Source organism: Erpetoichthys calabaricus, chromosome 9, assembly GCF_900747795.2.
Source record: "Erpetoichthys calabaricus chromosome 9, fErpCal1.3, whole genome shotgun sequence".
Classification (NCBI taxonomy): Eukaryota; Metazoa; Chordata; class Cladistia; order Polypteriformes; family Polypteridae; genus Erpetoichthys; species Erpetoichthys calabaricus.
Window position 1 is genome coordinate 7,956,578 of NC_041402.2, and position 19,930 is coordinate 7,976,507.

A 19,930-nucleotide genomic window follows, 5' to 3' on the forward strand; every position below is an offset into this window, starting at 1 on the left:
CTTCAAGTCAGTATTTAGTAGATGCACTTTGGTATTATCCCACCAATTGTTCTTTGTAAAACTGCTCAAGCTCTGTCAGATGTCACAGTGACCGTGAGTGAACAGACTTTTTCAAGTCAACCACAAAGTTCTGACCTTTGAGCCAGTTTGAAGTCCATGTTCATTAAGGCTCTCTCTGTAGTTTGCTTCATTCAGTGTTCCCTCAATCCTAACTAGTCCTCTAGTCCCAGATGTTGAAATTCAACCCCACAGCATGATGCTGCCAACACCATGCTTCACCGCTGGAATGGTTTCCTTCAGATGTGTCCGTACTAACCCCTACTTTCTCTTCTGTTCTTTTTCTGGTTTTCTGTGGTGGTGACCTGCGCCACCACCACCTAATCAAAGCACCGTGATGTCCCTACACCGATGGATTAAAGGCCAGAAGTCCATGTGACCGTCATCATTAAGTCCTTCCAAGAAAACCCTGAATATATTGAGGACTGATCATTTATGTTAGGTAGAATGCCTAGAGAGGGCTGGGCGGTCTCATGGCCTGGAACCCCTGTAGATTTTATTTGTTCTCCACGAGTCTGGCGTTTTTTTTGTTTTTTCTGTCCTCCCTGGCCATCAGACCTTACTTTTATTCTATGTTAATTAGTGTTCTCTTATTTTAATTCTTACTTGGTCTTTTTTCTCTTTCTTAATCATATAAAGCACTTTGAGCTACATTATTTGTATGAAAATGTGCTATATAAATAAATGTTTTTGTTATAGAACTGAGGCCAAACAGCTTACTTAATCTTGGTTTTATCAAGCCATGTTTCTCATAGTCCAAGACTCCATTAGGTGATTTATTTTTTGCAAAGTAGGCCTTCTAGTGTCATCTGTCCACTCTTCCATAGAGCACAGATTAGTGGAGTGTTACAGTGCTGGATGGTGTAAAGTTTTCTTTTCCCATCACCACACAGGACCTTATATAGGAAGGCGTTTTCCTTCTCTAATCAGTCCAATCAATTGAATTGACCACAGGTGGACTCCAAAGATAAGGCTAGAAACATCTCAATGATGATCAATAGAATGGGATACACTGAGCCACATTACAATGGGTATGATTTCTTGTGTCACTGTGACATTTCAGTTTTTTTTACTTGTAAGAAACTTGCAAAAGAAATTCCTAAAAACCTGTTTTTGCTTTGTTATTCTAGGGTAGGGGTGTCGATCTCCAGGCCTGGAGGGCCGCAGTGGCTACAGGTTTTCATTCTACCCTTTTCCTAATCAGTGACCAGTTTTCACTGCTAATTAACTCCTTTTCCCTTCATTTCATTAGCCCTGTTTTTAAGAATTCAGTCCTCTGAATTGATTTGTTTCTTCATTAAATGGCAGCCAAACAGAAATGAGATGTGAAACGAGCCAAAAGATGACCAGTTTAACTGGGATTTCAAACTCCAACCAATTTCACTCTAACCAGTCTGTTAATAAGAAGCTGATTCTTGCTGTTAATTAAGCCCATTATTTAATTCAATGGCTTGTTGCTGCTCTCATTCTGCCACAGCAGACATTTCCAAATCTGTGGATTTTTTGTCATATGGTGGCTCGTTTGATGTCTCATTATTGTTTGGCTACTAATTAAGGAAAAAGAGACAATTAAGGGGCCTGAGTCAAGTTAATTAAAACCGAAGCAAAAGAAGTTAATTAGCAGTAAAAACGTCTCACTAATGAAGAAGATGGCCCTCGAAGACCAGAATCCGACACCTGTGTTCTAGGGCAGGGGTCCTCAATCACGGTCCTGGAGGGCCGCAGTGGCTGCAGGTTTTTACTACAACCCAATTACTTAATAAGAAGCACTTATTGCTCAAGTAACACTTCTGCTTCACTTTAGTTGTCTCATTAAGATTTTGAACCCTTATTGCTTATTTTAGTCTTAAACAGCTGTATTCTTTGATTCTGAGAATTTCCCCTTGGGATTAATAAAGTATCTATCTATCTGTCTTGGTTTTTAATTGCCCCTAATTAGCGATAGCATGCAAATGACAAAAGAGAGCAGCATTTCTCCATTTAGCTTGTTGCCATTTACACCTGTGTGTATTTATCACGCACTAGTGGGTTTAATTAAATACTTGGAAGGAAAATGAAGAGAAAAAAGTGACGGACTGAGAATTACTCACCCATTTTAGACTTCAAATCATTTGGATGATATCCTTAGAAAGGAAAAAAAAAATCTAGGATATGAGAATGGCCTGACATAGCAGAGTTAAAGCACTAACAAGCCATGAAATTAAATTATTGGCAAGAATTGCTTTCTAATTAAGCAACCGGGTTAGAACAAAAACCTGCAGCCACTGCAGCCCTCCAGGAGTGTAATTGAGGACCCCTGTTCTAGGGCATTGAGTGTTGGTTTGTGTGTGTGTGGGGGTAAATTTATTCTTAAATATTCTTAACGTGCCAAAAACCAGAAACAAAGCAAATGGATGTGGCAAATCAAAATACAACCTGGATATTTCAGGAGTTGTCATAGACAATGCTGGTCAACACACCTAATGTGTTCAAGTTACATTGCCATGTCTCCTTCCCTTCCATTCCAGAGTACATATTTTTAATTAGAATTAAGAGTGTTTGTGTGCACTGCGTTATACTGATTTGTCTTTTCCTAGTTACGAACTAATATTTTTCTGATTAAAAAAACTTTGATTTTTGCTTAATGTTTTAGACTTTCTTTTTTAAGTATTTTATTGATTTTATTAAATGCAAATAACATTCCATACACTGTAAAAAATGTCAGTAAATTTAACAGTAAAAATGAAGTAAATAGTGAAAGTAAAATAACTTTTCTGAAAAAAAGGAAAGTTGCCTTAGGTTCTACTGAAAATTACCTTAAACAATACATTTCATTATTTTTCACGGCCAAGTTCTGTAAAATCGATATTTTTCTACCTTCAAAATATGCTACATACCGTTTACTGATAACATTACAGTTACACTGAAAAAATGTGTTAATTTTACAGTGTGAAACTGTTAAATAGCAAAGGTAAACAACTGTAAAATGTAAAACAGGAAAGTGCTGTTTCAGTAACAGTGACGTTACGATATTTGCATAAGGACACGCCCCCTTTTACCATATTGTTCCTGGTGAACCGCATACCTTTGAACAGGAGGGCAAAAAACTTAAAGTTAGCAGACTTATTTTTTCCTTGCGTGCTGAAGGTTTTTTGAGGTTATGGAAGCTGATGTATGGTGGGTTGTATTCAATAAGCTGGCACTAGGGAATCCCGGACATTTTTCATTCCCGGGAATGAAACTGCTGTAATTCCCGGGAAAATGGGAACAGCCAAGCTCGCATATATAGCGTGTAAAAGTGTAAAAATCGATCAAGAAATAACAGAGTTATAGTTGAAAATAATTAAGTGGCACGGTTTTTTTGGCCCACAGTGTAGTGTGTTGCCGATTAATTCAGTCAACAACAGACCAGCAGCAGTCAGTCTCCCGGCTGACTGAGCACAGTGGACTGGGAGGAGTCTGTACTCTGCAGCTCACGAACGCCGGGAAGGGGCAAAGTTCATTGACGTCTGTGCTATTGACAGCTTTGAACAGGAACTTGAAATTGCAATGCGTCAGTCTGTTGCATCTGCATTATCTGTGCTAAGAAACTTGCCATCACAGAACGATGACACGAAACTGGATGCATCAGTAAAAGCTGAAATGCCAGTGTTTCAGAGCAACGGCAAGCGCGGGCATTGTTTAGAATAAGTGCATCAGTATCTGATGACTGTGCCGCCCGGGATTACCAGGAATGACATGTGGGATTCCCAAATTCCCGGGAATGGATAAACCCATCCAGGAATGGATTCCCTAGCTGGCACACCTGTAGGATACCATACACCACAAAAGCAAACTTCTCCACCAGACAATGTGCTGTAACTTCATTAAACACCGAATTGTTTTCAATGTGTATCATTAAATGATACATGTTTGCTATTGGTTGTTGTTACTTTACTGATGCAAACTGTGTACTGGGGTTTGATCCTGACAATACTTTCTAATAGTTAATTGATTGGCATATTTATTATAGTGTGTGGATTTCTGGTTATGGTTAAATATTCCCTTCTGTTGGAACAAGTAAGCCAGCGATTCTCTAGAGAATCGTAAATCCAAGAATGGCAATCAGTTTCTGTTCCGTCCGATATTTGGATGGATGACATATCATGGAGGGTGGGTGCGTCTGGGGAAATGTCATTTAATTAAATAAGCATATCTGCACTAAAGCGGTTTCGCTTTGTGGAGACGCGATTCTGTTGCCTTTGCTGACACCGATGGCCGGCAGAGTGGAGCACAGCAAGTTTAGTGTACAGGTTGTGGTGTTCGTGTGCCAGCCACGGAGTCTGGGAAGCCGCTGGGTTTGACTCTGGGGCGTGCGCCACGGCGCAGAACGTATGCGCCTCGGTGGGAAGCCGCTGCGTGATGAAATATCATGGAGGGTGGGTGCGTCCTGGGACAGTTCATTTCAACGTGCTTCTGTTATTGTTTTTCTTCATGCAGTCTCGTGTTTGTTTTTTTATGGCTGTGTCGTCGTATATGCGGTGGTGTGGGCGGTCGCGTCCGGGCGGCTGTACAACCTGGCGTGCACGCTTCAACTCAGGTTTAGTTCACAGGTCGTAGGCATGGTAAAGTTTCTATTTAATTCAATAACCCTATTTGAACTAAAGCGGTTTCTTTGCGTGGGCGCCTTCGTTCATTGTTTATATTCATACGGGCTCGTTTACAGGTCGTAGTTTACAGGTTGTGTTGTTTGGGCGCCAACTACTGACTCTGGGAAGCCGCTGCGTTTGACTGTGGGGCACCGCGCCGTAATGCGCATGCGCTTCGGTGCGTCCGCCGCGCATAGATTAACTGCCGTTTAGTAATATAGATGAGTCATAAAGAAAAAACAATTATTTACTACAAAGTTATACCGTAGACCTAAAAATACCGTCATCTTATTTATTACAGTGAAATTCTGGCAACCCAGCTTCCAGTTTTTTATTGTAAAAATTACATTTTTATAAAACTAAAAATATTGTCACTTTTTTTTTTTTTTTTTTTTTTTTTACGGTAAACTTCTGGCAACCCAGCTTCCAGTACTTTACCGTATTAACTTTTTTTTTTTTTTACAGTGTACAAGCAAGCCAAATTCTACAAAACTAATTTAAATGATTTTAGCATAACGTCTGGAAACTCTCTGAAGGCACGATGTGTGACTTTTAAAGACTGCTGGGCCACAGCAAAGTAATGAACACTTAAGAAATCAGTAATTTCTTAAAAAGACATATGAGGATTTTTCCTTTCACCTACACACAAATGTCCTGGGTATGACGTTAATCTGCATCCAGCCCTGCAAGTAGACCCTCCAACCTGCAGGGAAAACTTGGGAGGTTGGTGGCAGGATTGACACTCCAGCCACCATAAAAAAAAAAAATCTCACACTGTTCCACTCCATCTGAACTAGTGCGGTGCTGAGGTGTCCCCTGTTGCAAGGGTGCACTTGGGTCCTAATCTGGGATCCTGAGTTGGTTTGTCATGTGGTGGGTGCAGCAACATGCTGTATCAGTGCGTGCTCCTAACCTACACATTAAGGGAGCTTTGTGTTGCCCCGTAGTTAAAAGACACGCAAAGGTGGTAAGTCCAGAGGGCACTGAACGTGACAAGAGTCTTTATACCTACTTTATATAAAAGGCTGTGTGCATGTAAATGCATGTAGGTATGGTAGAACGTTCAGGTAAGTTGAGGATAAAGAAGGAAAACAGAAAAGCAACTACCTTAAACAAATTACAAGCATTTATGTTAAGATTTTGTACCATAACATCCACATCTGAGCAGAACAGCACTGTAAGTGCTTGCTACGGTCTACTGTTACTACTGCTCAAATTTTACAATATTATGGGTTATTAAAAAAATGTTAAGAGTAGCTCAGCACTGGATAATGCACTACAATTCATGCTATGTCACAAAACATGCTATAATCAATTTTATACAAATTATACAAGCATTAGTTTTCTGTTACTGGCATGCATTAAAATTATTGCTACAACCGCTAACAGGGTGAATGTAATCACATGGTATATGATAGGGTGATAACAAAAATTACAAGGCACAGAGGTTAAAAAACACTCAAGATAACAGTGGATGCAAGCGAGAGGGGAGGTGATGTTTTATGGTACATGACAGAAGATGATGTATGTAGGACAGTACCTTGCATTTGCTGCATCAGCAGAGCTCCCTGTAGCATTGGATTAGCAGTAAGTAGAGCTGCCCGGCTGGCAGGACACAGGTTCAGCAAACGAGAGGGTGGGGGTGCAGGTTGTGGCTGTAGACCTCTTTGATAAACAGAGAAAAGTTTGGGAAAAACAGAATCATTCAGTGGTTTTCATTAGCAGGGGAAATAAAATAATGGGTTCTGCTGCTAACTTGTTCAAGCTGTGAGGGGTGATCCTTATCTGTAGGACAAAAATTATACTTTAACGTACAAAGGCCAACCACAGCTAACTTTTAGGCACTTCAATATAAAAGAAAAGACTTTTCAAAACAGTCCTACACCAAAGTTTAGATAGCTCACATTCATACTCCTATAAACAGATAAGAAATGATTTTTTCCTACTTCTCTGTGTCAAGTAAAACATTTTTTTTTAAATGTCATCATGCAAGTCAACCAAGCAAAGAAATCAATTGAAAATTTCCATCACATAAGTTCAAATTCTACCGTACAGTGTCAAGAAAAAGTATGTGAACCCTTTGGAATTACCTGGATCAATGCACTACTTGGTCTGATCTTCATCTAAGTCACAAGTATAGACAAAAACAACATGCTTAAGAGAATCAGACGTAAAAACAATTATATTTCTTTCATAGCTTTATTAAACATACCCAAACATTCACAATACGCTGTGGAAAAAGCAAGTGAACCCTTGAAATTAATAACTGGTGTGGGATAAGGCACTATATACTGCAGCATCAAAGCCAGATCTGCCAGGCTGCATGAGAGTTTTTACCCCCAAGCAGTCCGACTCCTTAACACCAGGCTGCCCCCTGGGACCTTCCACACGGCCTCAACCACCACTAAAAACAGAACTTTTATACATGTGAGCCACTGTCCTGCAAAGACGAGTGTGCACGTAGAAAAGAACTGAAAATCTCATACTGACCTTTAAGGATTTTGACACCCTTGATATCCTTCTGTTGTGAAACATTATGACCTGTCATTGTTTACACGTCTTAAACAACTATTAGCATACAATGATAATTTCTGTATTATCTACTTATTATTTATTACTAGCCATGTGCGCCTAACTACTTGAAGGGCTCCCTGTTTAAATGCGGCTGCCAGTCGTGAACTGGGCCCTTCGTCGCACAGCATTATGATTTTTTATAAGGGAAACAAAATTACAAAACAAAACCCTTGGACATTGATTCGATAGGAACGGCCTACTTGGAATCGCTGTCCGAATAGTAATTATGTGGTGGTGGAGGAGCATTTCTGCTTCTTTCCGTTCACAGTCCGTCTCGTTTTTCACGACGCTGTCATTTCCTCTCACGACCTCTTCTCAACCTTTCTCCAATCTCGCAGGTTGCTTTGTGGCAATCCAAAGAGTAAGGAAGAACCAATGCTTCTTTCTTGAACTCCAAACGCCGACTGATGGAAAATCACAGAAGTGTGTCCGACTTATACACTCTGACTGCCGACTCAAAGAAGTGGGTGAACATTCGATTTGGACGAAGTGCTGCCAACGACAGTCGATAGAAACACAAAAAACCACAGTCTCGACAATGAAGCAGGTGGCGACGCCAGATCTAAACACAAAGCACGGTGTCGACAGTGTTTGTAAACAAAAGTAACGACCAAGGCACTGTCAGGGGAACATGAATTCACGGACAAACAAAGAAAGATCAAGATCCAAATGAAGATTATATATAAAGATATTACACATCAATATTGCTGCTACTTCTTTGTCCTATCTTTGCACAATGTCTTGTCTTGTTTGTGTTTTAAATTTTTTATTTTAATTTTTAAATTTCAATTCTATTTTTAATTTTTTATTTGCACATCATGCTGTTACACTGTGGACCCTGAGCTTCGCAATTTTGTCTATCTGTATACTTGTATATGGTTGAGATGACAATAAAGTTCACTTTGACTTGACTTTTATATCCGCGCCGACCCGACACAGACTGACACTGGAGGCACGTGAAAAGGATAACAAAAAGATTTTATTTTCTTCAGCCATGGGACACGTCTTCTCCATGTCCCATTGGCCCTACACTGTCCCCAAAAACACATACTAAAGAAAAACACCACAAGATCACTCTTCTCCTTCTCCACTCCTCCCAGGCAGCTCTGTCTTCGTCCTCCTCCTCCTGACTCTGGCGCCCTGAGTAGTGGCCGCAGGCTCCTTTTATAGTCATCCCAGTGGCAATTGGCCTAATTAGGCTGCACTTCCGGGTGTGGCTGGATTCCAGCCCACAAGGGCTCATTAAGCCATGCAACTCCTCCTGCTGGTGGCCACAGAGCCCAACAGGTCTGAGCCCTGAAGTCCCACGCCTGCAGCCCCGATGTAACGCAGGAGGGCTACCATCATGCGTTTTGGGGGACATAGTGTGCATCCCATGGTTGCTCCCCCAGTCCCAGTGTCAAAGGGGCGTCCTCCACACTGGTCAAACCTTTTCTGGCAGCAATCACCTCTAAAAAAGCAGTTCCGGTATCTGCAGATCAGACCTGCATAACGTTCAGAAGACAGGTTCACCCAAGGGAGCCATTCTCTACACACCTACTCCAGTACCAATTAAAGGCACTGCATAAAGTCAAGTCAAGTTGGGGAGCATGCACTGCTACAGCTCGGGATCCCAGTTGGCAACCCCCCAGGCAGACACGCGGTCCAGTCCTACCCTCCGGAAATGACCCTCTATCTGCTGCAGCCAGGTGTTACGTGGGCGACCCCTTGGCCTGGTCCAGCCACTTGGGTCCCCAACAATGAGGATCTTATGAGCCCAATCACCCTCGGGGAAACGTGCCACATGGCCTTAGTGCTGTAACTGACACTCCCTCACAATGAAGGTAATGTGCCTCATTCGGGACTCCATGAGCAACACAAAGTCAAACCCAACAGTACCCAAGGATTTTCCGGAAAGACACAGTACCAAAGGAGTGCAGTCTTCATCTCAGGTCACTGGATAGCGTCCATGTTTCACAACCATATAACAAGATAGGAAGCACCAGGACTCTAAAGACTTGGACCTTCGTCCCTTTGCATAGATACCGGGAGCACCACACACCCCTTTCCAGTGACCTCATGACCCCCATGCTCTTCCAATTCGTCTACCGACTTCACAGAAAGAGTCACCAGAGACATGAATGTCACTGCCAAGGTACAGCAAATTTTAAATAGAAAGGAAATAGAAAAGGCCGGTAGAGGAAGTTTTAGTCCCATTGGAGCCTACTGCCTATCAAATTAGTGAAGGAGCTGATGATCTGAACCTGGAGTCTTAAACATGGGTCCTAGGATTTTTTATACAAATTAATTTCAGCTCTCATTTTGCTACATTTATGAGAGCAGAACTGAACAAGCTTAGTACTTCAACTATCATTCTGTTTTGCTTCCTGTAATTTTTTCCTATTTAAAAGTTCCTATTTATCAAGTTATTGTGTCCATTTGTCTGTTGCCTTCATTTGCTATAGAATTCTTAACAGAATGCGTTAATGTTTGCAATGCGCCGTCTGTTGGAATGGAAAATCCCACGTATTTGATCACTAGCACTCTGAGCCTGCATTCAGTCAAGAGCGCTATGCAGAAATACACTGAAATTAATCAAATTACTACATGGATTTCAAAATACATTCCAATAGATGGTATATCACAAACATTAAGGGAATAATCCACCCAAAAAGTAAATTTTTTTAAAGGTTAACTACTCCTGGTACTTTGTACTGGGGGACGAGAAAAAATATTGTCATGTTTTCGTGCGGGATAGAGAGAATAAACACTTTATGACATAATAAAAGCTAACAGTGACCAATGGAATCATTAAGTTTTTTCTCTCCATTCTGCATGAAAACATAACATTAAAAATATTTCTCAGCCAATACTACAAAGTACATGGGTTAAGCAATATATGAGGTGAGACACAAAAATAACCGGACTGGGCTTGGGGCTTTCCTGAAAAACTGTCAGCCGGACGTGAATCCTAGAACTATATCCTTTCCTACATGCCCTTTCAAACCGCCGACGGGCTAGGTATATCCTGTGAATAGCCCAGTCAGTATTTGCACAACAATCGGTACATGAGTTGCTGCAATGATGTCGGGTGAAAAATAAAAAATAAAAAATGTAAAAATCGAACAGCGAATCAACGTCAAATTTCTCGCAAAGTTTTTCTTTTTCCGTAAAGCAGTTTTTCACTGACAAGTACATTCCTGTCCTCGATCATCCTCTATATTTGCCCGATTTAGCTCCCTATGATTTTTAATTGTTTCCCAAAAATCAAAAGTGACCTGAAGGAAACACATCTTTCTTCAATGGATGAAGTGAAGACAAAAACGGCAAGCCTGTTGAAGAGCCTCAAGCAAGAAGACTTCCAGCACTGTTTCAATCAGTGGAAGATACGTATGGAGCGGTGTAGAGATCGGGAAGGGGAATATATTGAAGGTTTAGAATGCTATAAGTCACAGATTAATTTTTTTTTTTTTTTAATAACAATTCTTTACATTTATATAGTGGTTTTCTCACTACTCAAAGTGCTCTCCACACAAGGAGGACCCAGGAATCAGGTTATTTTTGTGTCTCACCTCATATTTTTGGGTGGAGTATTCCTTTTGACTGTAAATATGTCAAAAAAAAGTGTACCTTCCAAACAGAGAGAAAATGGCTTGTATTATGAAAAATTATGTAACTTACTGCAAAAATGTGGAACATATCTCCATCTGTCTTCATTTATACATGGATAGGAAGTGTCACGTGTGCGCTCTTGGGAGACAGTTTAAGTAAGGGCTCTGATGCTTTTCTGCTGAACCCATGGCTGATGGCTGTCGTCTTGTGCCTTCTCTCTTTCTCCCTCTGTAAATGAGTGACAGCCTTTCCAGCACTGACATCACTTCTGTTTTCTGCCCACCTGGACCTGGCCTGCAATCCACACAACCTAACCCGATTTCCTTCCCCTAACCATCCTACATCATTGCTGGCAATTCTTGCTTGGACTCACTTCTAAAAACACATACTTTACATTTGTGAAAAGACCATTTAATTTTTGCTCACTCTACAGTATATGGGGTCACAGACAGGCCCCAAACCTGGGGGACAGGTGGCATTTAAATGCTCCTCCTAGAGTGAAATCAATAAAGCAATCACTTCATAGCATAGCTTAGCTTGAGACATTGATACAAATGCTAGAGTAATTTTAATCAATCACTTTGTCTGGTAGCATAATTGAAAATGTCACCTCAAATGGAAGCACATGACATTCATAAGTATGTACTTGTTGTGGTTATCAAATTCTCTTTAGTGTGAAAATAAAACAGGATAAAATTAAATATTTTATTTGACCAGAATAAAAAGCACTGGAAATCCACTATTTAGACCACAATTACCTATCAATGCTACATCATAAACATTAAAGGATAATCCATCCATGTATGTTACTTACTCCAGATACATTTGTTGTGGTGTGTGAGAGAAAATGTAACGTCTTCTTTTAATGCAGAATGGAGAGATAAAACACTTTACGACAGTGGATCCCAAACTCGGTCTCAGGTTTTTGCTCTTATCAGATTCACAATTGGTGATAATAATCAATAACAACTGATCTCATTTAATTAGCTGGTCTTTTTTACTCTTCTCTTATTTTGCATTCAGAAAAACACAACAATATGTTTTTTATATTTATGAGACATTTAGAAATATTTCTATTTTTTTCTAAAGCTATAAATGCTTAATTCTCTTTTGTTGTTTTCCTATTATTTTCCCCTTTTCCTGTGTAGTTTGCTCCCTTCATTTAACCCTAATAGTGATAGCAGCAGACACCCAGATGACGAAAGCAGCAACAACGTCAATCTTAATACATATATTCACCTGCCTCCTCACTCACTCACTCACTCACGTCCGTCCAAAGCCGAATGCACAGTCGCCTTCTGCGCAGCTGCCCGAAAAACCTTACGAGACCGACATCCAACCCCAACATCGCGGCAGGCGGCGGATTTACGGCCGCAAAAATTCAAAGAGAAAGGCGACTTCGATTAAAGCACTAGAGGCCTGAAAGGTGATTTCGACTACAGCTCCAGGCCTAATTACACATTCTGATTCAATTACGCATTCATTCAATACACCTATATCAGGTTTGTGGTGCTTATACTTATTACTATTCCATATTGTACTGGAACATTCACCATTCAATATTATACTATAGGCCTGGAAAATTCATCAACTAACAGTACAAGCCTGTACAGTAATGAGTAAAGCGGACTACAATCATTACAAAACAACTTCTTCGTTACTTATCATTTGTTCTTCATACACTGCTGACACAAACTCGTGCTTGTTTCATCTTATGTTGTCGAAACGGGCTCTTTGTCTAATTAGTAAATAATCAATTAAATAACCAGAACACATGGAAAAACAGAATGAAAATTAGGTTGAAAATGCTGTTAACAACGTAAAAAAATACATATTCCTCATATAAATGCTTATTACATTTTCATAAAAATCTACCAAAGTTAGTTTGTAATTTCTACATTGGCTCCAAAACACAGAAACTGGGAAATAACGACTCACTTAGGTTAAGAATCCAATGAAAAACGGAAATTGGTGAGAACAAAAACCTGCAGCCACATTGGGTCCCCAGGACTGAGCTTGGGAACCACTGCTTTATGACATAATAGGAGCCAAAAGTGACCAACGAAATTGTTTGCTGTTGCATGGAGAGTTTTGTTTCTCTTCATTCTGCACGAAAACGTGACATTAAAAATGTTTCTCAGTCACCACTACAAAGTACATGGGATAAGTCTCTCTCTTATAAACAACAAATCTTGGGTAGAGACGAGACATTTTTCCTGCGATGAGACGTGATCTTTTGAAGAGAGACAGAGAGACACTTCCACATCCCGCAAGATGGTCAAGTCACGTCATACTTACAACCTTTGGAAGCAAGTCCCATTAGACGGTGACTTTTGCAAGTCACCCCCATTACTCAACCCCCCCCAAACATACAACGATTTTCAAACAAGACCACGGTCATCTAACCTCTCAGTTGTTGGAATGCTTTTTGGCAGACACACTTTCTATGCTCTCAGCTCTTAAAAATTTAATACATTCTAGATGACACATCAACGACTAAGCGCATTGGAGAGAAAAGAATGCAAAAATGAAAGCAAAAAAGAACAAGAACAAAACTAATCTATGTGCAAATTCCGAAAATAAGGAAAGTAACAATCAGCCCCTAATCGCCCTGGGCTGGAAAAAGACAAAGTAGAATGTCGTAAAGAATTCAAAAACATTGGTGCGATACACTTGCAGAGCAGGTTAGAGATAATGGAAGTAGGAAAACTCGAAAGTCTCAAAAAAAATGATTGTAAAAGATCACATTAGAGCAAACAAATGGAAAATATTACTTTGTGAAATTACGGGACAGTGAAAAGAGATTGAATAGTGTTTGAGGATGTCTGGGGAAGGGTAGAGCGCGTTTGTTGGCGGGGAAGGTGTTGGCTGGGGGCAAAGCCCCCTAGTAATATACATAAAAAAAAAAAAAAAACCCTAACCCTAATTTTGGGTGGAGTATGACGTGTATCTGCATCCAGCTTGCAGGGAAAACCTGGGGATTGGTGGCAAGATTGACACTCTAGCCACTGTAAAAAACCTCACACTCTTCAGTGTGGTGCTGAAGTGTCACCCGTTGCACAGCTGCACTCGGATCTTAATCTGGGTGGTTTGTCGTGTGGTAAGTGCAGCAACGCGCTGTAATCAGAGCATGTTCCAAACCCTCCTCTTCCATTCTGCTAACTCTAAAAATGACAAACAGAGAGTAATGGCCAAACAGAGAGAAGCTGGCTTACACTATGACACAGTCTAACTTGCTAACTTGGCATTTACCAAAATACATCACCGTCAAGTACAGTTAGATAGGAAGTGTGTTTATGATTTTTTTTTTCTATTTTTACATTTTTCAGAACAGCTGCAATTTGGATGCATACATAAAGACCACCTATATGTACCATATAGACTCACGTATAAGTTGGGTCTTGAAACCCGAAAAATCGATCATAAAAATCAGACCCCGACTTATACACCCATTCAAAAATACAACACTTGATTATTTTTTTTTCTCATCTTCTTGCCTCCTCCAACCTCAGTTTCTCAGACACATCAAATTTTGTTGCAGAAGCGCAGTTACCAATTTCTTTCGCCACTTCAATGACTTTTAATTTAAAACCAGCTTCATATTTTCTTCTGATCAAACGCTCCATCATAGATAAGGGTTGCTCTTATGGTAACAGGTGTATGAGGGTGTGAGATACAAAAAACACAAAACAGTGCAAACGTCGCTTCGGAATAGTTCGGGTATCACCATGTGGTAGGCACAATACATTGGAAAAAAAAAAAAAAGCAGTGTGCTCCGTGGTTACTCTCTCAGGTGGGTGTTAGCATATTATAATCCCTTGGATCAACAGCGTCTTTTTTCTGCAGTCAACTTATACAACCAACGTTATAAAATACCAGGAATTATTTGGTAAAATCAAGCCCTGACTTCTCTGCACGAGAACTTAAACACGACTATATACGGTATATCTACTTAGCAATGGCCATATTTAACTAGATTAATACGAGTGTTTGTGTGTGAATGAGCGTGTCCTGTCCTGGGTTGGTTAGTGTATTGTGCGTGTTGGAATAGGCCCCAGCCTCTCAAAATGCTGAATTGGGTAAGTGGGTTTGGAAATAAAAGGAATGAACATCTGCAGGAGATTTCTTTTGATTGGCCAAAAATCTGATACTACATACAAAACAGTATTAAAAAGCACATACAGGTAGGATTCAAAAGTAATGAGCCTCATTTTGTTCTGACACGAACGTACCTCGCCGCGCGCCCCACTTGCCAGTGACGGCGATGGTGGGTGTTGGCTTCACAACGCAACGGAGCTCCTACTGCTCCGAGCTTTCGGAGCGGTAGGATCGGCCTTGACGGGAACCCCTGTGCGGTAGTGCGTTACACGGCGGAATGGAAAGTTCGTTAGAGCAACGGTACGCGTTGAAGACGAAGACCATGCTCATTGCCTTCTTCGGAGTGAAGGGGATCATCCACTACGAGTGTGTCCCGCAAGGACAGACCGTGAATGCTGCTTACTACTTGGAAGTCCTGAAAAGGCTGAAAAGAAGCGTCGCGCGCAAGCGAAAGGACATCAAGGACGGCTGGAAGCTTCACCACGATAATGCGCCCAGCCACACCGCCTTCATCGTGAGTGCCTACCTGGCCCGGGTGAACGTTCCGGTGGTCCCTCAGCCTCCCTACAGTCCGGACGTGTCACCTTCTGACTTCTTCTTGTTTCCGCGCTTAAAATCAGCGCTGAAAGGAAAACGCTTCGACTCGATCGAGGACATCCAAGCAAATGTCAAGGCAGGTTTTGCAGCCATCCCGGAACAGGCCTACTTGGACGCCTTTGAGTCATGGAAAAGCCGCCTACAAAAGTGTATTGATGCAGGAGTTGCCTATTTTGAAGACTATTAATTAGTTGTACCGATTTGCTCAATAAATTTGTCTTTTTGAACAAAGGCTCATTACTTTTGAATCCTACCCTGTATATAAATAGAGTAATATAACAGAAAGAAACACTTCATTACTGGTGTGTTTCCAATACTAGAAACAGAGCAAGAAATCCAAAAGTATTATGGTGATCACCAGTGCGTACAGTTGGATACTTTAGTAACTGATCTGTGTAATAAAATTAATAGAAAACTTCCTATTAATATATGGGTTCTTAAATTTGTCTTTTAAACCCTATAGCAATCCACCATTTATGCATCAAAGGGATATGATGACACTAAGGAGAGGCAAGCCACACAACTAGTTAAGTGAAAACAAGAATTAAAATAATTCTGACCATGAAATGGGAACAAGAAATAAAGCTGAAATGACAAAGATGACAATGAGCAAATCGGTGTGTAGAATTTTACTGACAGACAGGCAGAAAGAAAGGATTGCTGTAACATAACACAGAATAACAAACCTGTTAAATTCAATTTAGGGCTTTGGGCAGAAATCAAGGGACCTCTGACATGCACATCGACAATAAAACAGGGCCAGTCTGGTATTGTAAATTGACATAGCACTTGTGTCACAGGAAAATACACTCAGACATTGGGAGAAAGTGTGAGCTTCACATGGAAAATCTGAAGCATGAGATTCCAACCCAGGATGCTGAAATCTGTGAGGTGGCAATGCTGTACAGTAAACTCATGTAGATGCAATAGTACTGTATAGCAAGGGGGAAACAAAAAGTTGAAACCTTGTTTAGAAAACTGGACTGCAGTGGAAAGGCAGGCAAGTTAAAGATGAAATGAATACCCAAAGTTTCTAAAGACAAAAATCAGGAGTGGTCTCCTCTAGACTTTCTAGTATACTCAGAAATGGGGATGGATATTTGAGGAGTACACCACAAGACAATGATTATAGTTTTATATTATATACATTAAAGAACCATCGACAACAAATCAAATCAAATTGACAATATATTGAACAATTATAAAAAGTTGAAAAATTCAGAGTCTGCAACTGCATGAATAAAGAAATACCACTTCCAGTTAGCGGAAATAGCTCAAACGTTGATAGAAATCTACGTTTTATACCTAATACTTATATGCAAAAATTTGGTTGACCTAACTGAAAGCGTACTCAAGTTATTGTGTTAACATATACACACATACACAGAGACAGACTCACCATTTTTGGAATTATGTCTGTATTTTCGGACTCGGTGGGGGGTCTTAACCATTGAGATTCGTTAAAATCTTGAAATCAAACTTTTGCAGAATTACAACACTTCCCCTACGAGAAAATAAATCAGACTCAAGGAGGTCTAAAACACTGAGATTCACCAAAATCTCGAAATTGAATTTTAGGACGATTCCAATACTTTCCCTATTTTTTGGACGATTCCAATACTTTCCCTATACATGGTATTTTCAGACTCGGGGAAGTGTAAAACGTCAAGATTCACCAAAATCTCAAAATCGAATTTTTGGACGATTCCAATACTTTCCCTATACATGGTATTTTCGGACTTGGTGAGGTCTAAAATGTCAAGATTCACCAAAATCTCGAAACTGAATTTGTGGACGATTCCAGTACTCTCCCTATAATTCGTATACAAGAAAGTAAAAAGGGGAAATAGAGGGGCCGAGGTTTTGGGTTGGGGGACTGGCCAGTCTGGGTAAATCCAGCTAATGACACATGGCAACCAGTCCCACCTTTAAGAAAGTAGTACGGTCTTAACTACTTTCATCTGGGATTGTGTGCTGCTCCCTGACAGACAAATCCTATTCCGACCTCCTGCTAACATTTTCTAACCACACTCAAGTCTCTTAATAATCATTTTAAAAAATGTAAAGTGTCGTGCAAAAGTATTCAATCCACTTGAAAAACTGGGACATATTTACATATCAAAATGAATTAAGGTTGTTATTACGGGAAAAGGGTTCTTCACAAAGTATGAATGTGTAGGGCTTGAATACTTATGCAAACATGAACTTTGGAGGTTTTCTTCTTCAGTTCAAAATCTACAGAAAATGATTTATTTGGACTTTGGAAACGTATTGTTACAGCACAAAAGTTCACAATAAAAACACTAAATGGATAAATCTGTGTACAAATCTTTTGTCATGCAGAAAATTAGGATGACATTCAACGGGATTGAAAATATTTGCATGCCACTGTACGTATAGCATACATTTTATGTAGTGAATGTAGCTCAAACTGCATTACAGAATTTACTTTTAATATATAATTATGATGACAAAAATATAATAGGAAATGAGCCACAGAAAGTACACAGGAAGATACTTCAAAAATAATAAAGTATAAAGAAGCTCTTAAGTCATTACAGCCATTACCCATTTATCCTATAAATGTGGTCAGAATCATTAATTTACTATTTTACACCAGTTATGACCAGGCGGCAAGTGAGGAGAAGAAAACTAAATTTCTAGGAATGCAGAGTAAACAGCCTCACAGCCTTCTTGCATTGAGGGGGAATTAGGGGTGGGCAATCTTTCCAAATAAATCACATCACGATCCTTTTAACACAAAAATCACAATCCACGATTTGAATTGTGATCTGTCTTTTCAATGTGGCATACACTTAAAAGATAACTGGACTTAAAATCAGTAAGACCAAAAGTTATACTTTATTTTAAATATCAAACAAAGTTGAATTTAATTGTGAATAGACTACATGCAAAAATATTTTTGAAATTCTGACACCTTCAAACATGAACATTCTTTAAAAAATTGTAATCAGCACTTTTCACTCGTCATTGCAAAAAACTTGCCGTTCACGAAGTCATGGTTCAGAGTTCGTGGCCTCAATCATTCGCGGATTTTTCCTTAGAACCTATCTAATAAATTGTTAGCAGAAACTGCAAATATCCTCCGCAATTTTTATGGCTTGTTTCCTGGCAATACTGTACTGTAGAGAGAACAGGAAGCAACTGTAGAGGAAACACGCAGCTTGGGATGGTGAAAGTAGCCAATAGAATTTGAAACTGCAATTCCCAGCAGTGGCTCCGATTGGTCTTCTGCTGAGGGTGCTGGAGCTGTTGGGGTCAAAGGATGTCAGCGCGGCTTTTGAAAAGGGGGCTGGTGACCAAAAGCAAAAAAAAAAAGCTTTTGTAATTTGTTTCAAGTTCCCGTCTGTCTGCCTTCTGTTGGGTTACCGGTACTTATTTGTTTTGTCCTGGATTGCTTTGTGGTTGGCATCTGGATTGTCTGTCATCTGCCTGTATACATGAGGACTGTAAGTGGATTCATGGCCACCCTGCAAAGAAAGAAGCGCTCCTGATCCCGTCCATCCAGTCTTCACCATTTCAGGAACTAGCGGTAGGACTATCTTTACATTCCCATTCAACGTGCGGATCTCTGGACTATCCATTTTCAACATTACATTTCATCTGTTGCTGTTTTCATGAACGTTTGTCATGATTTACTGTGCGTTTTGTTTGTGCTTTGTTGTATTTAATGTGTAATCGCCGTAAGGGGAACAGGGGTGGTATCGTTGTTTTCATTTATTTCATTTGTATTCATTACATTCTTTACTTGCTGTTTGATTATCAGTTTGCTTTGGTTTTGTCTCTGTTTGTGAGTGCGTGCAGGTCGGGCCAAGGCTGGGTGCGTCCCTGGAATCTCCACCATAAAAATAAATATTTCACCATCTTCTCGATAGTGTGAATCTTAGAAGCACTGGACCGCTACAGCGTTATTCACTTCTCCTTGCTGCTAATTGACTGTGATGCATCTCCAGCTGAGTGTTCTTGAGTTTTCCGTTTTGTTCCTCTTAACCCTTAAACCACCACAACCGGCTATAGTCATTTCCCACTGCCATTTGCGAGCACGCAGGAGCTGATCAGTCAGTGTCATATATTCGTTGAGCAGCCAGCTCATGACCACTGCCAGCCCCTTGTGAGCAGGGGGGCTATATGCACCCCTACAAGACACAGACACTCCTCAAAAAAAACCCTCTTGAAAATGCTGATAGACTACCTTCACATTGTTCCCTTACCTGCAGATGCTCTGTCGCGTGATATGCTTCCTGTACAATGTTACGCATACTTAAAAGCCTGAACAGCACCTGTCCTTTTTGGCTGATTACTTTGTTTCTCTCTCCTCCCCCAAACATCCTCTGCTTCTGTTGGGGGTCCCGCTCCCGTTGTGCTCCCCTATGATGTTTGTCTAT

General features: G+C 40.3%; 1 protein-coding gene across 1 annotated transcript in view; it reads right to left on the bottom strand.

Annotated features, from left to right (window-relative positions):
• Nucleotides 1-19,930, bottom strand: part of ciz1a (cdkn1a interacting zinc finger protein 1a) — a 104,649-nt gene that overhangs the window by 73,973 nt on the left and 10,746 nt on the right. Inside the window, exon 3 of the mRNA XM_051931696.1 lies at nt 6,205-6,329. Within this exon, the coding sequence (XP_051787656.1) occupies nt 6,205-6,329 (125 nt within the window). The remainder of the gene's footprint in view (nt 1-6,204; nt 6,330-19,930) is intronic.